This window comes from Gallinula chloropus, assembly GCF_964237585.1.
Source record: "Gallinula chloropus genome assembly, chromosome: 1".
Classification (NCBI taxonomy): domain Eukaryota; kingdom Metazoa; phylum Chordata; class Aves; order Gruiformes; family Rallidae; genus Gallinula; species Gallinula chloropus.
The window spans coordinates 211,137,320-211,153,985 of record NC_140085.1 but is presented as its reverse complement, the minus strand read 5'-3'; the positions used below and the strand labels follow the sequence as shown (position 1 = coordinate 211,153,985).

Sequence of the window (16,666 nt, the reverse complement as noted above, 5' to 3'; positions counted from 1 at the left end):
GATTAGATATTAGGGGGAAGTTTTTTACAGAAAGAGTGGTGAGGGGCTGGAACAGGCTGCCCAGAGAGGTGGTGGATTCCCCGTCCCTGGGGGTGTTCAAGGCCAGGTTGGATGGGGCCCTGGGCAGCCTTGTGTAGCTCCAGGCCTGGAGGTTGGCGGCCCTGCCTGTGGCAGGGGGGTTGGAGCTCTCTGATCCTTGGGGTCCCTTCCAACCCAGACCATTCTATGATTCTATGATTCTATGATTCTATGATTCTATGATAGGAATAGGAATATACAGTACATATTGCAGGACACAAAGTGCTGTACCAGCCGAGCTTTCAGGGGTTTATTTTACTGCACTATGCTGCTTCATCTCAGCTTTCACTCTTGTGAAATCACACATTTGTATTAATATTACCAGGTCCAATACTAAGCCAAGGACAGGGATGGAGGAAGTTGAAAAGGTTCGGTTCACATCTGCTCTCCTGCTTGCAGTGGGACCCCCAATTTCAGATTGCTGCAGCCACACAAGACGAAAGGTCAGGAGACACCAGTAGGACATTGGGCACAGCTCCTCACCCCCACAATTGCAGACAGAGGAAGCCTTGTTAGCCACGGGCAGAATTCATGCACGCTCAAAGGCTGTGGGGCTAATTTGATTGAGCAAGTTATCCAATGCAATCAGTTTGTTCAGCTCTAGCTGCCAACGTGAGACGCCAGCACACTTAGCCTAGCTCCAAGGTGAACCAGGGCATTATTTCAAGTGGGAGGGGAGGGTTTGTGATGGAGGCAGAAGCTGCAAGAAGAAGTTCAGGAGGCTGAATATGGAGAAAGCACTGACATCTTCACAAACAACCTGGCAGACAACATTTTAAAAGTCCAGTGGATCTTTCTTCCCAAAACTTGCTTCTAAAATACCTTTACAATGATGCAAAGTCTCCAGCAAGTGTGCAGTACTTTCCTGGAAGCTTTATCAAAGCTAACTATATATATACATTTCATTAGTTAATTATGAACTGCAAATGAGCAGGGTGAAGCTTTGTGCCTGCTCTAGTGGAGGTAATTTTGTCACAATTCTTATTTAGTTCCAGTCTTCCAAATCACATGCATCATGGGAGCGTTCATGGTGCCATGCAAGAGATGAACAGCACAGGGATCCCCTTGTCTAAAAGCAAAACAGAGACAATTTCCAGACATTTTGGAATGAAAAAAAACATTTAAGTGACCACGTTTTAAAAACTTTTAATATAGGAAACATAGCCTATTTTAGGAGTATCATTACTCCAAATATATGGCCATATGGGAAGGGGAGGAGTCATAAATGGATTTCTGCAGAGATGAGAAGGTCACTGTTGATGATCACAGAGAAAAAGTGGGTGGGGGGAGAGGGTCTGTGCAAACAGGGATCAGGATATGAGAAGCACTAAGAAGTGAAGATAGTTGCTAATAACTTTTTTGATACAGAAATATTTCTCACATTGAAACAATAATATTAGTTAGGAAACCAGTACTTCCATCAATAGTGTTTAAATCTCTATCCCCCAAATCATAAGGGTGTAAGTACAAATTTACTCTCTATTACCACATGGCTTCTGTCACATCAAGATAGAAGAGGAAATTGTCCTCTCATGGGACAATGTGATGCTTTGTCCTTCCCCTCACCAGGGCTGGGCATGACATTGCTGTTTTGCTTCACCTCTACCCAGACAGTGGAGGCCCATTTCCCAGTAAAGGCAGAAACCAGCTTATGACAGCGGGTGAGACACCAGTTAGGGAAAGGTTTTACACCTATACAAATCAATTTAAAACAATTAAAAGGACATGGTTAAAAACCCTGCAGGCTCTGTGAGAACGCCAGTCAGATCTAAAATGTGGCAATCTGATATTTTTGACTATTTTTAATAATTTTTTCATGTGATAGCTGGCATGCCCTAAAGTGGGGAATACCAAATTAATCCTAGCTGCAAATTGTTCAGCCTGACAATCCACAGTTTCATCTTCCAACCGTGACTTATATCACTTAGCACACTGCTGGGGGGGTTGTTTAATCTGATTTTTTTTATCTGCAGATACTTTTGATTCATATAACAGATAGATGACAGTCCAGGAGTGCACCCATTCTCCAAAGCTTGCCACCATCACAACAGCTCCAGTGCAGGCCTGTTGGTAAGCCAGCCATGCATCACTCAATACATTTCTCAGGCCAACTATCACCTTGCCAAAGAAGTGGGACTGATTTGCACCATAAGAGAGAGTTTCTTAGCATTGGTGTTTTTCTTTTATATTTTCATGCATCTTACATTCATGTTTAAGCTTTTTAAAAGTACATCTTAGGCATTTTTAGAACATACTAACTATTAATGCATTTGGAAGGCATACAGAGACCATGACGCTACCTCTAATTCTTCTTCTTTTCCCTCACAGTTTGACAGTGTACAGGCCTGTTCTGTATCTGAATTTACAAGCTGTGACAAGTGATAAATACCCTAATTCTAAAAAGCTATTGTGTACCTCTGAGACAATTAAAATTCCTTAGATACCTAGATGCAGTACATAATACATTTAGCCAACACTAGAACATGCCAGAGAAGGAACGTTTTATCCCAGGACAGATCCAAGCACCTAAAAATAGGCCTTCAGTTTAAATAAAAGTATTGTAATGATGTTCATTGGGAAATCCCCTCTGCTCAGATTATAAACATAATATTAATTCTTAGATCATCTCGTGCTGTGCAGCAAGAACTGAGGAAAAGAGTTTATAGAATGTCCTAAATAAATTATATGTTCTTTATTTAAGGAGGAAAATATTGGTTATAAGTGATGCCTTTTTAATTCTTTCATCTAACCCAAGAAAGTGATACCACACACTTCAGGGCATGGACTGAGCTCCTTCCCACTCTAATCCATCCCTAGCAGCAGCAGAAGAGAATACAAGGGTTTCCCATAAATAGTCCAGGCTTGGTGCTAAGACGTTTTGATCAAGACATGTCATTTTATTAAAAACATATCGTTTCTCACTCAGTTTTGCTTAGTTTTCTCTGGAGGCTGTACATGCCTTTTCAGGAATGCCTGGCAGGAAGACAACGTAGCTGTAATGTGTGATAGAAAGGAAGTTAACCACTGACTAAATATAAACAGTAAGCTATTACAGCACCTGAAATGTACACTATCTTTGAGATGCAGAGCAGTGGTAGGAAACAAGTCATTCCTCCATTTACTCTATTCCTTCTCTACTTGTAGTGCTGTGGTAGAAGGGTGTCTCCCATTACATTCTTTGCCAATTAGAAACTATCTTCTTTCTTTGTGGTAGTTTAATTAAGGGATAATATGGAATTTGTCTTTAAGAAGGTTGCTTCAAAAAAGAAAACAGAGAAGACTGACATCACCACCTACACCTACCTGAAGGGAGGTTGTAGAGAGGTGGGTGATGGTCTCTTCAGCCAGGGGACAGGAGATGGGACAAGGGGCAATGGCATGAAGCTGTGCCAGGGCAGGGACAGATTGGATATTAGAAACAAGTGTTTTCCTGCAAGAGTTGTCAGGGCCTGGAACAGGCTGCCCAGGGAGGGGGTTGAGTCACCTTCCCTGGATGTGTTCAGGAAAAGGGTTGATGAGGTACTTAGGGATCTGGTTTAGCTTAGGATGGGAATGGTTGGACTTGATGATCTTCAAAGGTCTTTTCCAACCTTGTGATTCTGTGATTCTGTGAAATCATGTTCAGCTTCATGACATGCAGAAACTGATCTAGGATTGTTTTGTGTCACTAAGGTTCTCTGTGCAGGGTTAGTGTTACTGGTGGTTGCTGCAAGCGTCAGTCCACCAGTCAGCATATGTATCATCTCCACTGTGTTCTGGACAGAAACATCTACCTTTTTACATAGAAACACACACCACATGACACCTAATAGCTCAGCTCAAACACTGTGCACTAAAATAACACTGGAGCCTTATGGCCACTTGGTGAATCCGTGCCCAGCAGGAGGTGTCAAGGTTCGTATGGGAATGCTGCTTGCTTTTCTGGCAAGGTCCAGTTCACATCTGTGGATTGGGGCACTTGTGTCATCCTAATTGCTCATATTTTCACAAAAGTATTTCTGGCTGTGTAGCCTTCTATGGGCATAGTGATGGTAACTTAAAGTGCATGAAGGAATAACTGCTTGTATCAGTACAGGCTGGGGGATGAGCTGCTGGAGAAGAGCTCAGTGGAGAAGGACCTGGGGGTCCTGGTTGATGACAGGTTGGCCATGAGCCAGCAGTGTGCCCTGGGGGCTGAGAGAGACAATGGGATCCTGGGGGGCATCAGGAGGAGTGTGGCCAGCAGGTCACAGGAGGGGATCCTCCCCCTCTACTCTGCCCTGGTCAGGCCCCACCTGCAGTATTGTGTCCAGTTCTGGGCTCCCTGGGATAAAAAAGACAGGGATCTCCTGGAGAGAGTCCAGAGGAGGCTACAAAGATGATGAAGGGCCTGGAGCATCTCCCCTGTGAGGAAAGGCTGAGTGAGCTGGGACTGTTCAGCCTGGAGAAAAGAAGACTAAGGGGGGACCTTATGAATGTTTATAAATATCTGAAGTATGGGATGCAGGGGGAATGGGCAGCCCCTTTTCAGTGTCTGTGGAGACAGGACAAGGGGCAATGGCTGCAAGTTGGAGCACAGGAAGTTCCACACCAACATGGGGAAGAACTTTTCCCCAGTGAGGGTGCCAGAGCCCTGGGACAGGCTGCCCAGGGAGGTGGTGGAGTCTCCATCTCTGGAGAGATTCCAGCCCCGTCTGGACGCCTGTCTGTGCAATATGAGCTGGGGAGCTGCTTTGGCAGGGGGGTTGGACCCCATGATCTCTCCAGGTCCCTTCCAACCCCTGTGATTCTGTGATTCTATGAAACCGTATCAGCAGTCCATGAAGTTGGAAACAGCATAAATTAAAGACTTACACCATCTAGCCCAGCTCAACTGACTAAAAGAGAGCCAAGGCTTGTTTTCAAATCACAGTTCAACTCAAACAGCTTCAGCTTTCTCCTCCAAGCACACCACCACCACCATCTTAAAGCTACCACTTGGGAGGCATGTTGCCATTTCTCAGGCTCACATCCAAAAAGGTTTGAATATTTGGTAGCTGCTGAGGGTGGGATTGCTGATTCTAGTGTGTCAGTAGCCTACAGTTTGTGATAACTCCTACCCAGGAGAAAACCACTGTGCCATTGTTCACATTTTATTCAGCTTATTGTTCTTATTTGGAGGGTCTTAGTTTGTCTTTTTTTCTGCCAGTGCTGGTTTTAGCTTATTTCAGACCTCAGCCAGCTTTCCTCTAGCTCTTAAATTAACTTTGGAAATCCCAAATTGAAAGCCTGTGGTCTCACACCTGTCACAAGACAAAGAACCACAACATTTCGAGCTGTTTACAGCCTCATGCAATCTCACCCAGGTCTCTAGAGACTGTCAAGCAGCAAGGCAGAAGGAAAGGCTGTTTGACCTGCAATTTTTAAGTTCTTGGATCACAACTCACATGATGAAAGCTGCAAAAGATGCTGTTTCTTCTTTTTATTGCAGATATTCTCAAGAGCTCCTGGAAGACTTACATAAATGACCTCAATTTTAACCTGTTTGGACTAGATTAGTGTGATGGAAAAAATGTCAGGAGTGAGATTCCAGCCCAACCTCTACATGGGAAAAGTTTTTCCTCTATAAATAGTGTCGCTCTCTGTTGGCTGTAACACTTCTCCCGCTACTAAATTAGAATTCACAAGTCTTCTGCAGGATTCATAATGGGATCAAAGATCAGAAACTTCTTTGAAGTTGGTCTTCCTTTGCTCCACTATTAATACATACCTGCACTAATCCACCGTGGTTCCCCTAAACTAATCAGTCACTCTCCCTTCCCAAAAGGGACAAGTACACAGGCTCTTTTCAAACCTCCATTTATTTGTGTTCATTATCCACACTTCATTTTGCAAGGGCATAGCATTTTGTTAATTGATTTTTCATGTCCTATAAAGAGGCCAGCTCTGTTTTCTGGAACCTTTTGGTCTAAATGTGATTTGCCAGTAATATTTACAGTGCTTGTAACCGTGGTCCTGTTTATTGCTAGTAAGGCACACAGGGGATTGAACTGTGTACACAACAAATTAATGTTTCACCTTTGACAACAGCTATTAATGATAATGAGGTCATCTCAGACTCCACTTTTTTAATTTGGTCTTTCTTGCAAGAGATCAAAGAAACACTGAACCTGCAGTTTATTTGCCACTTGTTTAGAAAAACAAACTGACAGTCTCGTTGACCCTAAGAAGAGAATGCTCAAGGGAAAATATAAATTCAGAAATGTCTATAATTCAAAACTGTGACATAGACATTTCTTTGTCTCACTATGACTCAGAAATGGCTCATAACTACCGTATCAAACCTCTAGCAACTTTAAATGAATGCTTATTTTTTGAGGGGAAAAAAGCTATCTTTGGTAAAAGCCTATTATCAGAGTTTGTAATATTTTTTGTCACTAACAATAATTACTTTAATTGGGCACTTGTTTGACTCATGGATTTTAAAGCTGGAGTCTCTCATTATGGTCACCATCTCTGACCTCATGGACAGTACAAAATGTAGAATGGAATTCGACACAATATACAGTGATTTTTGGAGATGGATTTTTATGGATTTGAATGCATCTAGATTTCTACAGACTCAGATTTCAGAGAGCACTGTGGATGAAGTCAATGAAGTACCCAGGTGAGGGCTGTCTCTGGTGATGACCCCCATACTTAAACATCCAGAATTACCCCTGCCTAAATATTGATTTGTAAACTGTAGTGAAATGCATGACAGGAATATACTGAAGATGAAAGTTCCTCAAGAGTCCTACAGGGTCATACTTCATTAGCAGGAGACGATGAAGATTTTAACTGCGATTCCACTAGAAGGCAGATCAGTGGGGGTGGGGAGTGGGGGTGGAAGAGAGAAAAGGAAAAAAAAATTAAATTAAAAAAATTTAAAAAACAAGGGGCGAAAAAAGGGAAAGGGAAATGGAAGAGCTCTCACTTCTTCAAAGCTTTATTTCTTAATTTTTCTTTGGGCTAAATTAAGAGATTAATCCATTCCGATGAACACCCAGAGGGTTCACTTCTAAGAGAGTATTTCCCCCCTCCTCAGATAGAATAGGAAGATTAGAGTATGAAAAGGAGACAATTTATGGTGAGTTTTCTGGTCTTCAGAGAGGTTTTAATTTGATTGTGACAGAGATGTTCCAGCTGCTGCTTCGTTTCATAATTTTAAAAGGGCATTTTAAATGCTACTGTCCAAGTTCCATGTGTCCCCAGAAAGATGTATCACAGAACCACAGAATCACAGAACGTTAGGAGTTGGAAGGGACCTTGGAAGACCATCTGGTCCACCCCCACTGCCAGAGCAGCATCACCTAGACTAAATCACACAGGAATGCATCTAGGAGCATTTTTAATATCTCCAGAGAAGGAGACTCCACAACCTCTCTGGGCAGCCTGTCCCAGGGCTCTGGCACCCTCACTGGGGAAAAGTTTCTCCTTATATTCACATGGAACTTCCTGTGCTCCAGCTTGCACCCATTGCCCCTTGTCCTATCTCTGGCCATCACTGAGAAAAGCCTGGCTCCATTCTCCTGACTCTCACCCTTTACTTATTTATAAACATTAATGAGGTCACCCCTCAGTCTCCTCCAAGCTAAAGAGGCCCAGCTCCCTCAGCCTTTTCTCATAAGGAAGATGTTCCACTCCCTTCATCAGCGTTGGCCTCTTTCAAGGAGTTCTATGTCCTTCTTGAACTGAGGGGCCCAAAACTGGACACAATATTCCAGGTGCAGTCTCACCAGGGCAGAGTAGAGGGAGAGAAAGACCTCTCTTGACCTACTAACCACACATTTTCTAATACACCCCAGGATGCCGTTGGCCTTCTTATTTTTGAGGGCACATTGCTGGCTCATGGTCATCCTGCTGTCCCCCAGGACACCCAGGTCCCTGTTATCTATGCTGCTCTCTAAGAAGCCAGTCCCCAACCTATACTGGTACCCAGGGTTGCTCTTCCCCAGAAGCAAGACCCAACACTTGCCCTTGTTAAATCTCATTAAACTTCTCCCCACCCAGCTCTCCAGACTGAGTCTTGATGAATGGCAGCACAGTTGTCTGGTGTCAGCCACCCCATCCAGTTCTGTGTTATCAGCAAATTTGCTGACTGGACACTCTTGTCCCTGTTACAGGCTCCAGACTGACTGTGGCTTTTCCCAGACTTTGGAAGTCACACTCCACCAGCAGCTCTCTTCTAACCCTGGTTGCTGAGGGGACCAGAATTCTTTCTTCCTCACTTCCCTAGCAAAGGGGATTCCCTTCAGGGTCCTTAGATGCTTTAGAAAATGTGACTTAAAAACTGGAAAATAAATAAATATTTTAGAAATGCCTTCACTGATTTCTTTGTATCCCTCTAAGAAATGACTGAAGCCCATTATACTGTAATAAAAAAATTAGTCATGATCTCCTATTGACCAAGGCAGAGCAAAAAGAGCCACAGGACATCTATAAAATAAAGAAAGGGCTGATGAAACAGCCCAGTACATGGGATACCTAAGCTGGCTGCCACAATAGCTACATTCACAAGACTGATCGTTGAACCAACATCTCTCCACAGAGTCAAAGGAGAGAGACAGGTGCCTGGGAAAGGAATAAGCTAAACGTGGGGTGATACACTATCTTCTGCAGTGAAACTGGTGTCTGGCAGCCTGGTGTGCAAGTGGTTTGAACTGCTTTTTACCCTCTGGAGCTTAAACACTAAGAGTCACTGTGACTAAATTAGGCACTCGTAATCAGTCAATTAATCCCGTATGGAAATGGGCCAGGAAAGAGGATTTGTCACTATCTATTTCTTCCTTGTCACCCCATCACCCAATACCTGCACAAACAGTTGTACTCTCCCACCCTGTTCTGTGGATGGGGAAAGTGAAGTGGATAATTTAAGTCACTTTTTAAAAGCCAGACAGAAATAAGTGCCAAAAGCTGGAACTGGAGCTGCCAGGTCTGAGCCAGGACAATTTTAGCACACAGTCACAGAATCTCCCAGACCAGCCTTCTCACACCTAAACCCACAGATTTTATATGGCATTTTACAACAATAACAAACACAGTGATTAAGCACTCTGTTGAAGTTGAGCTGGCACAAGACCTTGACAAAATTCTCTCAGCTGCTCTTTGCTCATAAAAAGGGGACTTTGCAGAATTGAGAGTTTTGTGGGTTTGTCAGTTTTGACAAACTTCAGCTCAGAGAATTCACAACCTCTCCAAATGTTTTGGGTTTTTATCTTCATATAAAAACGGTTCTGACTTTCCAAACCACCTTGGTCTTCCTGCCTCTACTTGTACCTTGCAGGGAGTGGTACACACCTTCCCAGAACAGCACTGCTTCCTTCTGTGTTCAGTGATGGGCAGGGGAACAGCTGTGACAGCTGTAACAACTGGAGTATGAAAAGTAAATGCTGAGAGTCTGGAAGACAGCTGAAATGTCTTTCCAGACCTTGCTCCTCCTGGCTGACATACTGCACTTTTCCAGATGCTTTGCCCTACAAAACTGAAATCCTAATTCAGTACTGTTCTATTTTTATAGAATCACAGACTGGTTTGGGTAGGAAGGGACCTCAAAGATCATCCTGTTCCAGACCTGCACCATGGGCAGGGACACCCTCCACGAGCCCAGGTTGCCAAAGCCCCATCCAACCTGGCCTTGAACACTGCCAGGGAGGGGGCAGCCACAGCTTCTCTGGGCAGCCTGTGCCAGGGCTTTCACCCTCACAGGGAAGAATTTCTTCCTAATGTCTAATCTAAATCTACCCTCCTTCAGTTTAAGTCCTGTTCAGAGTGAAGTGATGTCATCAAGTGATTCATTAAAATACTGATAGCAGAACAAGATCAGAAGAAAAAAAATCATGCAGAAAAATGAGCATAGAAATATGACTGGAATCTGCTTTCATCTAGGAGAATCTTTATCTTTGCTTCTGTATTTGAGAACAATTTGTGTATCTGTCCATCATGTCACAGTTTTGAATGTTCTACCTTTTTTGGAGGCAATTAGCCAACTATTCAAGGCTTCTGTGCTCACTTAAATTTCTCAATTTCTCCACCCACCTGAATCTGACACTTTGACATCTTTGCTTATTAGAATGGAAATTCAACATTGAGGAAAGTCAAGCAACTCAAGGTCAAAAAACCAGCGTGAAATCTATACATTTGAGAATGGATGGTGGAAGTTGACAAAAAACAAGCAGTTTCATATTTCTACAATTATAAACAAAACAATAGCTGTCATCAGATAATAATGCAAGTTTTGAAATATTCGTCACCATTTCCTTGCTCGGTCTGAAAAGAAATTGCTTCAGCACTCAGAGCTGTGGGTTGATATTGAATAGCATTATGTCTTTTAGTCTAGCACCTTGCCTGAGAAGAATTGCCTCTAACACCATGCTATTATTCTATTTTAAGAATCTTAAGCAACAGGGATTTCATCACGTGAGTTAGAAGATTATTTAACAGAATAGTAGACCTTATGACTCCGAAGTATTTCCTGATATTATACCTACATTCTTCCATTTCCTAAACTCATAGCAGCTATCATACCTCAACTCATTCTAAACAATCCATCTTTCTTCCAATCCTCCACAGATCAAACTGTTTCATGGTGCTTAATGAACTGTTTGCCATGCGGTACTGACAGCACGTCAGGGTGCTCTGATGAAGTACATAAAACTAATTACGTGAGCAGGATATTAAGGCAGTCACTAGAAATGCAGATACAAGCAAGTGAGAGAACTCTAAGTCCCCTAAAGTGTTAAAACAGAAACTACAGTCAGGGCATCATACTGCTGTATTGCAGAATCCCAGAATAATATTGGGAACCACATCCCCCATCTGTGAGCCTCTGGTGTTCAACATTCTCTCAAGGCCAATGGGATCCTGGGCTCCATCAGCAGAGGGGTGGCAGCAGGGACAGGGAGGGGATTGTCCCTCTCTACTCTGCCCTCGGGAGGCCCCATCTGGAGTCCTGTGTCCAGGTCTGGGGCCCCCAATACAAGAAGGATGTGGAACTGTTGGAGAGGGTTCAGAGGAGCCACAAAGATGATTAGAGGGCTGGAGCACCTCCCCTGTGAAGAGAGGCTGGGGGAGCTGAGCTTGTTCAGCCTGGAGGAGAGAAGGCTGTGGGGGGACCTCATTGCAGCCTTCCAGTCCCTGAAGGGAACATACGAACAGGAGGGGAATCAAATTTTTCGAAGTGTAGACACTGGCAGGACAAGGGGGAATGGATTAAAACTAAAGGAAGGAAGGTTTAGATTAGATCTTAGGGGGATGTTTTTTCCAGAGAGAGTGGTGAGGGGCTGGAACAGGCTGCCCAGAGAGGTGGTGGATGCCCCATCCCTGGAGGTGTTCAAGGCCAGGTTGGATGGGGCCCTGGGCAACCTTGTGTAGCTCCAGGCCTGAGGCTTGTGTCCCTGCCTGTGGCAGTGGGGTTGGAGCTCTATGATCCTTGGAGTCCCTTCCAACCAATGCCATTCTATGATTCTATGATTCTATGAAATTCAGGTTCAACACCTCTTGGGCAAATTTTATCTGGGTACATACTGGAGAAGCTTCAACACAGTATATTTAAAACCACAAGGGAAAATATGTGAAGTTAGTTATTTTGTTATAAATTAGCTATTTAGGTTTGTTGGGTTTGGGTTTTATTTTCCTTTTCAATAGCACGATTGTTTCACTCCAAATGATATTGGGTTCAACCTTAACATGAATTTACTAGCCATTTACTTTTTCTCATATCTAGCAGAGAACACTCATGCCCCTTTTAGAAAGATAAAAGCATCTGAATTTTCCAATTTTAATCAGTTTGGAGTGTAAACAAACTTGACAAGTTTAATAAAGAAAAATGGTTTAAAAGATTATGTATTTTAAAACCTTAAGCATAGTAGGCCAGAGCTAAGGGCAAATACAAACCTTTTAGGTAATCTTGAACAGAAATGTTGCTGGAAAACCTATCTGTAGCATGGAAAAGATTTAGGGCCTGAGGCTGCTCAGCCCAGGCTTTCCCAGCTGTCCCACATATTATGGTGTTGGGCTGTATGGCTTTGCCCTGGCAGAAGACCTCCCTTGTGCCTTGCTGCAGCTTGGTACAGAGATTACCATGTGGAAAAACATAGGATAAGAGATGTGAAAATGGTGGGGAGAGCTGCACACTCGACTCTGAGTGGAGAGGAGCATTATCAGCAACAAAGGATGGACCCCCTCCCTCTGTTTGGTGAGTTCTCTCTGTATGGCCTTTGCTTCTCTGAGTTGTTTTGTTCAAACATGACTATCTGCACTTGCTTGCCATTTGGAGCAAGGAGCTCACTCTGAACTACTTTAACCATTTTGTTTTGAATGCAGCAGGACAGCCAGCAGTGAGCTGCTGTGAGCTCCCTGATCCATCCTAGGACCCAGTAGCAAAATGGAGAGGTATTTTGCTTGTCGTTGAACGCCTCAGAAAGGCAAGAAGTGAAGCACCTCCTTCAGCAAAGAGGATGCCTGACATATCAACATCATCATGAATGGGCTTCATGGACCCCAGCTCCCCTGTGTGCAAAGCACAAGTTACATGTAATCACCAAAAAGTGGATTTTAAATGGTCAAAACAGATGGATGACTGTCGGTGTCTTGCAGGTCAGCAATCTATCCCAGCAGCTGCTGAGATGCGAGGTGGTGTGGCTGTCAGAGCTGTTCCTCCAGCCCCAGCACACAGTTGAGCAAGACCCCATAGGAGCAGAGCCTGTTATGACTGATCCTGTTTAGCAGCTGATGGCACAGTTATCAAAGTTGGCATGTTATCAGTGAACAACAGCCTGGCTTATATCCACACCCCAGGGATGGGACTCCAGGAAAGACCAGAGGACAAGCAGACAAATGATGCACAGCCTGCCCAGTCCCTACCATGGGAAAAGAGCACAGTCCTGCCACTGCAAATCCATTTAATTGAGTCAATCAGAATATGCAAGCTATTGCCAGACATTCAGCTGAGGCACACAGCACAGGATCCATGCACATCCAGGCTTTCAGAGAGATCAAGGGAAGGGGAGAAAACTGGTGAAGAACAAAGCTGGCACATCACAGCTCCATGCAACACAAACTTCCCTGCAACACAAACATCACGTCTCCTTACTCTAAACAAGTGGGGTTTTAGTCTCTACAGAATTTAATCAGTATTAGTATACCAAAATAAGACACTAGTTGGGATTTCTGAAAAGAAATTTAACCATCACAGGTTTGGGAAGAGCCACAGGACAACTGGCAGGGGGGAGAAAAGCAAGAACAGCGTCACACTAGGACCCCCTACAAGAATCAGCATTTCCCCTAAACCACACTGCCTCTGAAATAAATCTGTATTTTCCTCTCATCCACCAGTAGCCATCAGTTTTTTAGCAACTTGTAGTACTTACCACAAGTTGTGGGGTTTTCCTTACGGCAAATACAAGATCTTGAGTTGAGCCTCTCCATTTACAACAGTGGCAGCCCCTCTATTTATAACATATGCACACTTGTAAGATGTTTCCAATTACTTCTGTCTCCCTGACATGCAGGCATGCTGTTTAAATAGGAAATTGTGTTATCATATATCTTTGAAGATTTCTAAAGCTAGATCATTTTGCATTTTCTACCCTACTGAGCTAGGAAATTAACAGTAAAACTTTACCCTGCCCTCCAGGAAGTCTGATTTAGTCAAAGACATGATCTCAGGTAGTAACTACAGAATCAGCTATTTATTTAATTTAAATAAAACCACTCTTCCAGCAGACAGTGAAGGGAAGAAATAATATGTCATGCTAGGATTCCTGAGCCAATACTTCTTGCCTACATCCACTCCTGGGTTACTCTCTCTGTGTGTTGCAGTGCTCTGCTGATCTGTGTTAAATAAGCTGCTGGAGAACGGAAGGCAACTAATTTTTGCTCCTTGGGTGTTGGGCAACTAATTTAACTCTTGCTAGAACATAAACTATAAATAGAAAAAGATGATACAGTTTCACACTGATAACATTTCTATGAAAGTTAATTCAACAGTAAAGGAATATTTTTTTGCCCTTAGCTATCTGTCCTATTAGGAGTGATGGAGAGGAGTTGTGTTACCTTTGATTCAAATAAAGTAGGTGATGCTAGGTGTCTTCTCATGTGATGACCTGCCTGAGGGCTAATGTCCTAAACACGGCATGTGTGCTCAACCCCTTGGCATCCTTCTCTTACCCTGGTCCAGGAGAAAACATTATCCATTTAGAATTTTTAAAAAAACCTAAAATCCCCTCCATGTACTGGGCTGGACAGCTGTGCATGCCACCAGAACTACATCACAGAGATGACCATTGGGAGGTGCTCTCCTATGGGGATCCTATGAGGATGGAGGGAAACTAGACAACTGCTTGGAAGAGCTACTTGGCTTCTTGGCATAAGCAGAAATGGCAAGTCCATCATCAGTTGACAGGCTCAGCTTGTCTCTACACAAATTTGCCCAAGCAGAACGCTTCCCTCAGGTAATTTTCATATCCACCCAAAAACGTTCTTGCAACATGCACAAGTTGATCACAAAGCCCTAATCCTAACATTAAAGAGGGTTACCATTTTCAACCAAGTGGGCTGGAACAAAACGTATTTGCCAAATACTTCCATATCCTTCTAGTGACTGGAAAATAGTTGCAGGTTTTTATGTGCCTAATGTACAAATGTAATATAAAAATAATCATGATATACAAATTAAAGGAGATTATTTCAAGATGAATAAAGAGGCAGATTGACTTTCTGTGTCTGAGATTAATAATGCTTCTTCCTCAGTTTTTGAATGGGAATCAAATGGACTCAGATTCCAGAGTTTGAAGTACTTGTGTTTTAGGAAATACTCAATTCTATGACCTTGTATACATCCACTGTGTTCAAGGGCAGTGCTGTACCTACTGATGTTATATTTTCAGATTCACACCTGAAATTGTTAGACAGCAACATTTCTTGCAGAGATGAGGTTTAGATCTAATCAGGAATCAGGTAAATCTGTCCCTAGCAAAGGCTTTATATAATAAAAGACAAAAGAGATTAGAACATCATATAAAAGGAAGAGCTTTCCTAAGGCATCAGTGTAGGGTAAAAAGTCAAAGCAAAAGAGGTTGCCTTCCACCAAAGCAAAGGTTATTAGGAAATCAACTGCAACGAGCAATCAATCCAACAGTGAAACAGGGTAAGAGCACATGTTTGGAGGCACTGAAAGAGCTAGAAGTCCTTGGACATGATAGTCTTTCACATTTCAATTACCCCATATAAAAGGGGAAGGAGAAAACCCTTAGGGTTTTTAAAACTATTTTCATTTTATTTATTTTAATTCATTTCAAATTAATACAAGCATTGAAAGATTTAGGCAGCCTGCAGTATCTTCTCTCCTCTGGCGCTCTGTATCACCTGGTCCCCCTGCATCTGTACCCCTCCTGGGCTGATACCACTTGCTTTGATATTGTCACAGTTTAGGCTCAATCCAGTCTTCAAAGAAAAATGGGCCTGAAAATCCCTCAATCCCCCTTTCCACTCTGAGCCCAGGGCACACACACACCTCCCAAGGATGGCACGATCCAGTGAGTATTATTTTGTACTTAATAAAATTAACAGTCATTACAGAAAATAGGATTTGAAATGACATTTCAGTCACGTATCATTCCAGGTCCAGTAGATGAGATAATAACTACAATCTGAGTTCTTATCCCTTTCATATCACTGGCATTATGTGATTAATTTTCCAAACTGAGTTTATTACACTGCATATTAAGAGGCAGAAGAAAAGCAGACGAGCAAGACTGAGTTGTTCATTTTAGATAATCTTTGTTCTAAACTGTTCTACGTGGCTACAACATACATACCAGGCACAATTTATTGTGATTATTTACTGACTTCATGTTGTAGGAAGGGTTATTCTAAGTTAAAAAAAATACAAAAATGCTTCAGGTTCACTGTTAATGTGATTCTCTCTGCAGCAGGGAAATCATCCCCTTCTATATGCAATATACATTCAGTAAGTGTTTATCTATTATTAACAGTATGTATTTAAAATTACACTGGAAAATCAAGGTACCAAACCTACAACTCAGTAGCACAGAAGAGATTAGTGAGGGCTGCACAGATTACATTAGTCCTAAATTAGATGTAAACTTCAGTCTGGACAATCCTGGAATACACCTATTTAATATCCCCCAGGGAAAAAGACTGTGGTTTGGACTTACGGTTGGTTGTCCTGCTTTGGTCACTCTGAGCACTGTCATTTGACTGGTTGCTGGAAACAGAGGATACACTTGAGCTCCTGACAAAACCAAATGCAGCCAGCTTAGCTGCTGGCAGCCGTGAATAACCCGGAGGGCGAAGTCCAGACTGGCAGGGCTTGGGGAGATTTGACTTTGCAGCACTTGGACATGAGCCTTTCTTAAGATCAACTGAAAGAAAAAGAAATACATTTTGTATTAAATAAACTAAACTAGGATATACTGACCATCACCTGTACCACCCAGCTTCATAAAGTCAGGATGGAGGCTGAATACAAATGGTAATGGCTGCTCAAACTGTGGTGATGTCTTATTCTTTGCTTCACTAAAAATAAGTTCTGTGGAACAGTTGCAGGTCACAATAATTTCTAAAATAT

The 16,666-nt window shown here is 42.8% G+C and overlaps 1 protein-coding gene across 1 annotated transcript in view; it reads right to left on the bottom strand.

The window, feature by feature from the left end:
• The window catches only part of MTUS2 (microtubule associated scaffold protein 2), a gene marked incomplete at both ends in the record, with an annotated part of 192,389 nt that overhangs the window by 157,277 nt on the left and 18,446 nt on the right, over positions 1–16,666 (bottom strand). Inside the window, one exon of the mRNA XM_084260864.1 lies at positions 16,254–16,460. Within this exon, the coding sequence (XP_084116990.1) occupies positions 16,254–16,460 (207 nt within the window). The remainder of the gene's footprint in view (positions 1–16,253; positions 16,461–16,666) is intronic.